General features: G+C 36.3%; 3 protein-coding genes across 3 annotated transcripts in view; 2 read left to right on the forward strand and 1 right to left on the reverse strand.

The window, feature by feature from the left end:
- Positions 1 to 1408: 1408 nt before the first annotated feature.
- On the reverse strand, positions 1409 to 2677 carry LOC106365436 (ribonuclease 1-like). The gene is made up of 4 exons (XM_048781269.1): positions 2417 to 2677; positions 2172 to 2327; positions 1859 to 2057; positions 1409 to 1765 (listed from the first exon to the last, which is right to left on the reverse strand). Exons 1-4 carry the CDS (start codon positions 2525 to 2527, stop codon positions 1542 to 1544), a joined length of 690 nt encoding a protein of 229 aa, XP_048637226.1. The 5' UTR covers positions 2528 to 2677; the 3' UTR covers positions 1409 to 1541.
- A 2511-nt stretch (positions 2678 to 5188) lies between these two features.
- LOC106369327 (probable apyrase 6) lies at positions 5189 to 8380 on the forward strand. Its single transcript, XM_013809468.3, has 8 exons — positions 5189 to 6066; positions 6422 to 6534; positions 6607 to 6714; positions 6839 to 6893; positions 6981 to 7172; positions 7262 to 7359; positions 7503 to 7699; positions 7773 to 8380. The coding sequence occupies exons 1-8, from the start codon at positions 5451 to 5453 to the stop codon at positions 8053 to 8055; spliced, it is 1662 nt and encodes a 553-aa protein (XP_013664922.2). The 5' UTR covers positions 5189 to 5450; the 3' UTR covers positions 8056 to 8380.
- Positions 8381 to 9207: 827 nt separating this feature from the next.
- Positions 9208 to 10357, forward strand: part of LOC125610036 (E3 ubiquitin-protein ligase MARCHF3-like) — a 1357-nt gene continuing 207 nt past the window's right edge. The window contains exons 1-5 of the mRNA XM_048781691.1: positions 9208 to 9236; positions 9347 to 9624; positions 9779 to 9850; positions 10159 to 10226; positions 10308 to 10327. Of these exons, the coding sequence (XP_048637648.1) occupies positions 9358 to 9624; positions 9779 to 9850; positions 10159 to 10226; positions 10308 to 10327 (427 nt within the window). The 5' untranslated portion in view covers positions 9208 to 9236; positions 9347 to 9357. The remainder of the gene's footprint in view (positions 9237 to 9346; positions 9625 to 9778; positions 9851 to 10158; positions 10227 to 10307; positions 10328 to 10357) is intronic.

Consider the following 10357-nt stretch of genomic DNA (forward strand, 5'->3'; position numbering starts at 1 on the left):
CCAACTTATGTATCTAACAATATATAAAAATCGAATGTGGACCTACTTATTTTTCAATTGAATATAATTGACTACCTAATTGAGTGCCACCTATGCATTGGGGCCTCTTTTAATTAATACAAAATTGAGGTTACATCTTTTCAAATGTTCCTCAATTAATATATAGGGGATAAACGACGAATCCCTTATATACTAAAGCACAAGTCACCTAACAAATCAGAATTTGACATGTGGAAAATGTTTTAAGAAAAAATTGATTAAAATAAATTTCTCATCAACCCCTAATTTTCAGCAACTTTATCCTATTTTTTCTCAAAATATCACATCCACGTTTATAGTTAAATGATCATGACTTCAAACTGTTTATTTTGCCTATATAAACTCTGATCTAATGATTTACTTTGTGCTTTCTTTTCCCTTATTTTTATCAATCTCCATTATCCATTTTCATATCTACGGTTAGGGTTCATGATCTTTTTTTTTGCAGCAATTCAAAGCTTTTATTATTTATCACATGGATTAATATCTAGAAATCCATTATCGACAAGATTTTAGATCGATACAGTAGAATTATGGCAAGATACGTGTACATTGATTTTGAAGAGATTCTATTTTTGACTATTACAATAACTTAGAAACTTTCTCAATCTAATGATTTACAGACTCTTGAAGCAATAGTTTTGAGAGATGTGAAGGAGCATAATAAAAAAAAATTTCGTGGAAAGCCATGACTACACTCACACGCAGCGAATTTTCAGTCAGTCAAAGGGGACAAATGGAAGCATCAGGTTTTGGCATGACAGAAAAGGTTTTACCTATTTTTTACTCCTTAATATTGTTGCTTAATTAATGTTTCTTTTGTTGAATCAATTACTTTTCAGCAATCACCACTTCAATTGAGTTCGACCATAAAACTACAACGGATGTATCATGGAGCTTTTTCTTTTCGGAATACAAAGGTGAATTTACTTTAATTAATATTTATTGTAGCTGGAATTTAATCATTTATTGCTGGACAATTCATTGTAGCTCAGTAAAAATCAAAGAAATGTTGTAATTTTAATTTTATAAATTCAACAAACTATTAAAATAAATATTACGGGTTAATTATGTTCAAATGTTTGCTTTATAAAAATATATGTTAGGTAAATTAACATAAAATGTCGGTGATCTCTTATTGAATAATAAATATTTAAACTACAAACATGTATCATTTTATATTAATATGCTAATTTTTTACCACTTCAATCTCTTTGTTTCCGTGCAGTTACTTCTAAAATTATGTGCCACTGTTCATATAATATTTTAAAGTAATATTTATTTTAATTACAATTATGTCAGCGATCAAATAATTTTTAAAACAGCAAATTAACCCATGCATAGCATGGGGGTAACACTAGTTAATCAATAAACAGAGAACAATCTTGGTTTTAATAAATTTTTATTACATCATCAATTATAAATTTATAATAACGAAACCAATCTCCATGAACAAGATATCGATTCGATTCAATAGATTAAAGAAACTAGAAAACAGATTATTAGAAAGAAGGGAAGTTAATCTCATCTCCACATTTTCCACGAGGGAAAACCGGGCATTCGATTAAACCGGAACCGGACCGGTCAACACAGAGGTAGACTTGGTACAATTGGCTATTGCCAGACTCATCAGTGTTACATTGAATCCAAGGAGTGAAACCCGTTGACTCCTTGATCGAGTCTCTGATGCTCTCTATACTGTAAGATTTTCCATCCGGATTGATTCCTATATGTATTACACCAAAAATAATTAGATCATTAGACATATCCGGGTTTAAAACGATTCAAGACATAAAGAGGGAATTATATTCAAGCGTACCGGCTTTGGTTAGAGCTCCAAGAAGATCGGCTTTCTGCTTAAGGTTAAGAGCGGTTTGGAAATACTCGTGTTGGTCTATAACCGATTCGGAGCAAGTACCATGTTTCTCCCATTCGTGTTCCCAAAAAGTCTCGCCTGAGCCGCTGGGGCAAGCTAGTGTCGGCCAGCTCTTCTGCATTGAGCTGATCAGATCCGATATCTGTACCAAACCAAATCAAAAGACCCGTGTGTTGAGAATTTAAACCGGTTCTCAACTACAATCGAACCGGATCACTCAAAATTAAGTGTAGATATGAACTCAAGATGTTATTACCGAAGAAGAATCGAATGGTTTAGTGTTGTCACAGTTAGAAGGATAAGTTCCATCTTTGTAATTAGGCCAAAGACCGTGAATTCCAAAATCAGCAGCTGGTTTGCCAGAAGTTGGAAAGCAACAACTCCTCTGTGTGTCACAGTATGATCCTGGCCACTTTATAATCATACAATAATATTAGAAAATGTTTTAAAAACGACTATAAACAATATTGATTAGAGGATGATTAATAACGGTTTAGTTACTTGTTGGACGAAGTAGAAGAAATCGAAATCTTCAGAGGAAGAAGCAGCGAAGATCGAAGGCAAGATGAGGAGAAGACTGATCAAACACAGTGATGCATGAAGAAGCTTCATTTTCAATAAGATTGATTGTAGTTTTGGAGATTTGAGTTTGTAAGATTGAGATAGTTATTGATGAATATATATAGGGGAACAAAATCAGAGGAATGTGAAAAGAGATATCTCTTTCCTTGTATGTGTTTTAGTTTAATGACAGTTACATCAAACGAATCTGGGCGTATATCCCTTTTATGTGAAATTAAATGGATGTATATTTACGAGATTTTGTTTCTGTTTTTCCTTAAAACTCTGAACAACGACATGAGATTACGTGTGGACATGGTGTGTGGTTTTTAATTTGAAGTCGTAACGTTCCCACTTGTTGGATAGATACAAGGTACTTGAAGGTTCTGTTCGTATATATCCTCGTAACTGGCCAATTATTTTCTTAATCCCATTTATATTTTATCTAATCTTTTTTTTTTGTAACATATTTTATCTAATCTAATGATTAATAATTTTACTATGGTTTTATAAAAGGTTATAAAATAGAAGTTCCTTTTGATGAAAAATAGAGAGAGAAGCGATGAAGAATTCTGTTGATGCACGTAAAATAGGCTGAAGCACGTTTTCGATGATCTTATTCTCTTTTTTTTTACAGGATAATTCTTATGATTTTAATTTTAATGCATAATTATCTAATGGCATGTATTTTCTTGGTTTTATTTAAATATTTTTTCAGGTGAGTAAAATATAAACATCAAATTTATCAAAAAAAATGTCAATGTCGTCATAGAGATTAACAAAGCAAATTCATATTGTTATTCATTGTGTGAACTTTGGTATATCCACCTACAAAAACATTAAAGGACAATGCATTTCATTTTCATGCCAAATTTTGTCAAGTGCTTTTATTTTTCAATTGCCAATAACAGTAAATATTATGTGTGTATGTATTTTAACTGATTTGGAACATAAGGAACTTATAAATTTTACTTGGTTTATTAATTTTAAAATCAAACAAATGAATTTTTATATTAAACAATGTCCATATTTATTTATTTATATTTTTAAATTAATTAACATTCATTACAAAACCAAATTTATAAATAAAAGTTTAGAAAGAAATCCCACCGTATTTCAATCATTATTTGAAAATCATTCTAAAATGTGTTTTTAATTAAAATAATAAATCATAATTCATTAATACATAATTTAACTTAGATTTTTATATTTCATTAATGTCCAATAAGCGATGACCTCCACTAAAACTAGAAATGGATCTAGCATACTTTTAAAAAAAGTACAATAGACAGTTGGAAAGTGAAAAAAAAGAAGAAGAAGAAGAAGATTGCAACTTAGCTTCAAACACGGAATTCTATTGGTCTGGAGCTGCTGCCGACATTCTTGGCTCCAATGTAACAAGTGTTTTAAAAGTAGACGATAGCTGAACTGTAACATTCCTTATTACTGATGTGATGTGCAATGTGTTAAGTTGATGATATTGTAGATCATCAAGTCAACGAATTATTTCATCTTTCATTACCTCTAAAAATGAAAAGGAAAACATAATATAAAGTTGTAAAATATAGATAACCATTTAGCAAAACTATAATTTATTCACACACAAGAAGCAAAACACAGTTTTCGTGGGTCTATTGCTTACTAACTTGCTATTACCAAGCATCAGAGTCCAAAGGTAACTTGGACACTTTTTTTATTAGGACGTAATCTCCACGGATCTAAAACTACACCATGTAATATTAGTTTCGTCTTAGCGGTTATTCAAAATGGGGATTTCCGACACAGTGACCAAATGTCTTTTCCAGTTGAACTACTAACTTCTGGTAATTTGAACACTTTCACCATTGTATGTCTATTATGTACTGCATATCTCTGCAAAATACATGAATCGCCGAGCAATATGAATTTTTTCCAAGTTGATTCTACAATACATGTTTTAAATAACAAGTATTGTACCTTGTGTTGACAATGTGACAAATTAGATACTCACCTGGAGATAAGATTGCTTGAATCAACAAAAATATTGTTCTTTGTGTGGATAAGGTCAACCAAAAATCCCCACAAGAACATTTACCATCTTCAAACTGATGAAGCCTTTGAACATCTGTAAGGACTTTCCTTATACCAAATATAAGAAAGAGCATTATGACAATCTCTACATAACCTAAGATTCTTAACAACCCAAAACATCGTCCCAGGAGGAGTGTTCGATAATCCAAACGCAATATCATTTAATGCTCTGTGAAGCTTAGTCGATATAGACTTTACACCATCCACTGAGAAAAACTCATGTGAAGCTTCAGATCTCATTCTCTCATTTTCACATACTTACAGAACCCGAGTTTCTTAGTCTAATCATGTATCCATTACCCTAAATCTAACGATCCTAGTAAGCCAACAAGAAGACAGAACACTCAGAAAAGTGGACTCATTAGGCTTCAAGTATCAAGTTCACGGAATAAGGATAAAGCCTCGTTGGGTCTGTTTCTTCTCGCGTGTTCAGTCATATCATAGCGTTATAACTCATAAGAAACAAGGCACGGATCAACAATATAATCGAAGAAACACCGAGCAGCAAAATTAATGAGCAAATTTATCGACCCGATCCGATCCGATATGTAGTTTACGTGATATGCACAATATACCCGACCCGATTCGACCCGATATGGAGTTTAATATTTAGGTATAAAAAATCGTAAAACGCGCTACAACGATCACTTTATTTTCTATATATTTATATCCTTACATTTGATTTTTTCTTTAAATAAAAAAAACTGCATAACCGAGTACGACATCGGAGGTTGAGGGCGGCGGAGAGCTTCACCGGCGCAGTTACACGGCGTCCCTCTCTATCTCCATTCTTCTCGGTTGAAAAAAACCTTCAAAAAACCAGAAAATTCGAAAAAAAAACACACAAAAACAATATTTGTATATTTCGTTACATTGATTTATTCCAACATCTCATGAACTGTTGATGCGACGATCGCATACCCGTGCTAGGGTGAAGACTAAACCGGACAAATCAGATATGGATCCGGTTAAGTTCCAGATCCGATCCTCGAACCGATCATCATCATCTTCCTCAATCTACACCCTAACCAAATCCAATTCCAAACACGCGAAATCGAATCTCTTCCTCACCGTCGCTTCGATCGCCACCGTATTGGGATTCCTCTTCGTCTGCTACTCGATTGCATCCTCCGGCGGGAGAGGATCGCTTCGCTACAGCGTCGTGATCGACGGCGGGAGCACGGGGACGCGGATCCACGTGTTCGGGTACCGGATCGAGTCGGGTAAACCGGTTTTCGAGTTCCGGGGAGCGAATTACGCGAGCTTGAAGCTGCATCCGGGTTTGTCGGCGTACGCGGAGGATCCCGAGGGAGCGAGCGCGGCGTTGAGGGAGCTTGTGGAGTTCGCTAAAGGGAGGGTTCCGAGGGGGATGTGGGTGGAGACGGAAGTGAGGCTGATGGCGACGGCGGGGATGAGGTTGCTTGAGGTGAGTGTACAGGAGAAGATTCTTGGGGTTGTGAGAAGAGTTCTTGGATCTTCTGGGTTCTTGTTTAGAGATGAATGGGCCTCTGTTATCTCTGGTGAGTTTCTTAAAGATTCGTTTGGTTGCCGCAGGTTTCGGAGGTTTCGGCGTCAGCGTCAGTGGCAGCGACAGCGTCAATAAAAACAGTTGTTGTTCGTTTCGCAGACGCTGACGCTGCCGTTGACGCTGCCGCATATTATATCGTGACTGCAGGTTTTATCGGCGTCAGCCGCGGAACGCGGCGTTCAGACGACGGCGTCAGACGCAGCTTCCTGCGTCAACGAAACGAACAAAAGTTGACGCAGAATGTTGACGCTGTCGCTGCCGCCGGTACCTGCGGCAACCAAACGAACAGCCCTTTTATGTAACTGAGAGTTGTTATAATGTGTTTGTTATGTTTTGATTATTGGCAGGTTCTGACGAAGGTGTGTATGCTTGGGTTGTTGCGAACTTTGCTCTTGGTTCACTTGGTGGTGATCCGATTAAAACGACTGGGATTGTTGAGCTTGGTGGAGCTTCTGCTCAGGTTTAGTTTCTTTTCTGAGGCGTGTTGTGAGAGTTAAGATAGAGCTGATAGATGGTTTGTATGTTCTTTTAGGTGACGTTTGTGTCAAGTGAGCCTATGCCTTCTGAGTTCTCACGTACAGTATCATTTGGAAATGTTTCTTACAGTCTCTACAGTCACAGCTTCCTTCACTTTGGGCAGGTACATTTTCTTTTTTGAGTAGTATGTCTTTGGAACAAGTTTCACAGACTAACTGTAGTTTTGATCTCGAGGATCTTATCTTTTGGTAATGTCTCTGATGCTATTAACTTTTGGGACCTTGTAGAACGCTGCACATGAGAAATTATGGGGTTCGCTTGTCTCAAGAGACCGTAATTCAGGTAGTGGGTGAACTTTTCTAAGGTTATTAGAGCTTTTAGCAAAGTGTATTTTCAGTCCCACTCATACAGTGTTTCGTTTTCTTGAAGCTGTGGAACCTACACTGGAAGGGAAACATGCAGACCCTTGCGCTCCTAAAGGATACAACCTCGATACAATCACACAAAAGCATTTATCTGGATTTTTAGCTGAAGAAAGCAAACTCGCATCTTCTTTCCAAGCTGTGGGTAATTACTCACTGTGTCGTTCAGCTGCACTATCAATCTTGCAAGAAGGAAATGGTACAACATTATCTTTATTGCTAGAGTTTCATTATCTCCATTCATTTCTATTGATTTTAATGGATATAGATTTCTACCTTTGGGTGCAGATAAATGCTCGTATCAGCATTGCTCTATTGGATCAACGTTCACGCCTAAGCTTCAAGGAAGATTTTTAGCTACAGAAAACTTCTTCTACACCTCTAAGGTACCTTAGTTGTCTCATATCTGTTTTCTTGCTTGTATAATGTATATAACTCAATTGAACCAACAAGGAAACACCACAATGCACATACCTTTTACTCTGGAGAGTGTGATGAACATTGTCTTTTTTTTACTTTCTCATACCAGTTCTTTGGGTTGGGAGAAAAGTCGTGGCTGTCTAATATGATATCGGCTGGAGAAAGATTCTGTGGAGAAGATTGGTCAAAGTTGAGAGTAAAAGATCCGTCACTCGAGGAAGAGGATCTTCTTCGGTATTGTTTCTCATCGGCATATATTGTATCGTTGCTTCACGATACTCTCGGTGTTCCTCTTGATGATGAAAGGTATATTCAAGAACTTTAAACAGAAGACTTAGATCAACGGTTTTATCAAGAAAACTATTTTGTTTTTATGCAGAGTCGGGTTTGCGAATCAAGCAGGAGATGATATACCGCTAGATTGGGCTTTAGGTGCATTCATTCTACAAACTGAAGCGTCGACCTCGCAGCACGCATCCTCTAGTCACCTCCATTGGTTCTATGCTCTGTTTGGTATCGACTCGCAGACGCTGCTATATTTCATCGGGGTACCAATCCTGATGACAGTTTTGGTATGTTTGATATCTAAGTGGAGAAAACCGCAGCTGAAAACGATTTACGACCTTGAGAAAGGTCGATACATAGTCAGCCGCATTAGATGACCTTGGTTCAAACCGGTTTTCACATGAGTCTCGTCTCTTTAGAAGCTTGTGATCATAAAGTTTTCTCCATTTTTGAGGTTCCGTATAAACTGTTCTTGAGCGAGCAGCGTCCGAGTGACTTATCAACAACGGCTTAGCAATTGCTGGGAATCATGGGCGTAGGAAAGTAATTCTGTATTGTAATGGAGGGTGTATGCATGATTTCGATGTTTTAGAAAGCTTTTCTTGTGCACCAAGTTCGGTTTAGACTATTAACATTTGTATTATAAAAAGCATTATATAAAATTTCGAAATATAGTTTGAAATGATGAGAACTTATGTCTTACTCGTGGAATTATTCAAGTTTGCAATTATTTTTTCCTTTCTTCTATAGATTTATATATGATGTACTAGTTTAATCGTTTATTGTTTTTGTCAATGCATTTTTGTCAAATATAAGTTACAAAATAGTATTTTATCTTGTCTAAATTTTTTCAATTCGTTGACAATTTTTTTTCCTTTCAAGTTGTATAATACTCTCCCTTTTACAAAGATAGGTATAATTTTTTTTCTTTTAAAACATCTAACTTATTGAAATGGAGGGAGTATATCTTAACATTATAACTCTATAGACTGCAGGATTACTTATGGTCATGCATCTAATTCACTACTAAATTAATCTTACACGACAGATATTCTCCCAATCATGTAATCAAATAATCTAAGCATAATTATTTTCTATAACCAGTCAATAATTATGCCTATTAGTTTTAAATTGAATTAGGTGCCAATAATGAGAAAAAATGATTCATAAATCATACTAACTCCGTCGAAGATTAAAAAAATTGTAAGAAAAAGAACAGCTAGTGTTATCCGACAGGGAACACGTCGTTCACGTTACAGCATGGCAAAGTATCTTTTTTACAATAGACACACTTATTTATTCTGTGTAATGACTACATTAGTTTTTGGTCAACGGCCATTAAACTTTGTGTCCGCACGTCGTTTGTAATAATATCTTTTCTCATTTTAATTTCGCTATAAAAAGCCATTTACTATTTTCGCTGGATCTGCGGAAAAATCTTGTGAAGAGTTTTTGATCTGTGCCTCAGGAAAAAGTTTCAAGGCGCACAGCAACTTTCTCGTCCTTCCTCCTCATTTTTTCTCGACTAACCAAGGGACATTCCTTTCCATTTTCGCAGGTGATTTTCTTGGAATATTCTTCTCTCCCGTGTTTGTGTTTTTTCTCGTCAAGATAATCTCGTTAAGTGTTTTCATTTGGATTTTTATTTATTTTTAATTCGTAGACTAGGAGTTGGAGGAATGATAGGTTTGTCAACAGAGAGCAGTCACATGGTGGTCAATGTAGATGGACTGATGCCACCGGTGCCATCGCCGCCAGTTAATGCGGAGGTCGAGAATATAAGAGAAGAGTCGACGACGGTGGTTAATGATAAGGCAATCGATATTTCAGAGGACGAGGATCAGGAGAATGAGCCGCTCATTGCTTCTGCGGAATGCCGTATTTGTCAAGACGAGTGCCCTATCAAGACTCTCGAGAGCCCTTGTGCTTGCAGTGGCAGCCTCAAGGTATTGTGTGTGTTCATCATCGTCTCATTTAGGGAAAAATTACCGACATATATATGTTTTTTTCTTATATGATGAGCGGACAAGTCTTGTTAATTGTTATTGAGATTGAAAAATGGCCGATGATTGACCAAAAGCTTTTATGTTTTTTTACCAGTATGCTCACAGAAAATGTGTTCAGCGTTGGTGCAATGAAAAGGGAAACATCATATGCGAAATTTGCCATCAGGTATGTTTCTTTACCTTCTCTCGCAATCTCTAGGTTTATAGACTTAATTTGGTTCCTTGTGGCGCAAGATTTTCCACAAAGTGCATAATGATCATAGACAAAAGCAAAAATGTAAGTATGATTATGCATATATATATTTGATAGATGAATGCAAGTTTCCCACATAAGGTTAAGTTATGTACGTAGTAAAAGATTTAAGATATTGCATTGCACTGAATTGGTTGGAACTTAAGCTCAGCAACTGCTTTATTATGTCTGAAAGCTGTGGAAAGTTACACTATCTGACGGCATTTAACTTGTTTTACTAGCCTTACCAATCTGGATACACCGCTCCACCACCTCCTCCTCAGCCTGAAGAAACCACTATTGACATTGGGTACATTAAATCTCGTATTTTTATGCTTTTTTTTTATGGTTGTGGCTTGCTTTTCTGACATCTAGTATGTGTGCGTTGCAGTGGAGGATGGACAATCTCAGGTTGGATTTGCAGATCCTCGCCTTCTTCCC

Source organism: Brassica napus, chromosome A6 (assembly GCF_020379485.1).
Source record: "Brassica napus cultivar Da-Ae chromosome A6, Da-Ae, whole genome shotgun sequence".
Taxonomy (NCBI): domain Eukaryota; kingdom Viridiplantae; phylum Streptophyta; class Magnoliopsida; order Brassicales; family Brassicaceae; genus Brassica; species Brassica napus.

Bases quoted from the DNA above. Each gene is read 5' to 3' on its own strand.
- LOC106365436 (XM_048781269.1), bottom strand. From the start codon at position 2,527: ATGAAGCTTCTTCATGCATCACTGTGTTTGATCAGTCTTCTCCTCATC. The intron at 2,328-2,416 runs GTAACTAAACCG...ATGATTATAAAG, and splicing joins TCTTCTACTTCGTCCAACAA to TGGCCAGGATCATACTGTGA. The intron at 1,766-1,858 runs GTACGCTTGAAT...TAATACATATAG, and splicing joins TGGAGCTCTAACCAAAGCCG to GAATCAATCCGGATGGAAAA.
- LOC106369327 (XM_013809468.3), top strand. From the start codon at position 5,451: ATGCGACGATCGCATACCCGTGCTAGGGTGAAGACTAAACCGGACAAA. The intron at 6,535-6,606 runs GTTTAGTTTCTT...ATGTTCTTTTAG, and splicing joins TTGGTGGAGCTTCTGCTCAG to GTGACGTTTGTGTCAAGTGA. The intron at 6,894-6,980 runs GTAGTGGGTGAA...GTTTTCTTGAAG, and splicing joins CTCAAGAGACCGTAATTCAG to CTGTGGAACCTACACTGGAA.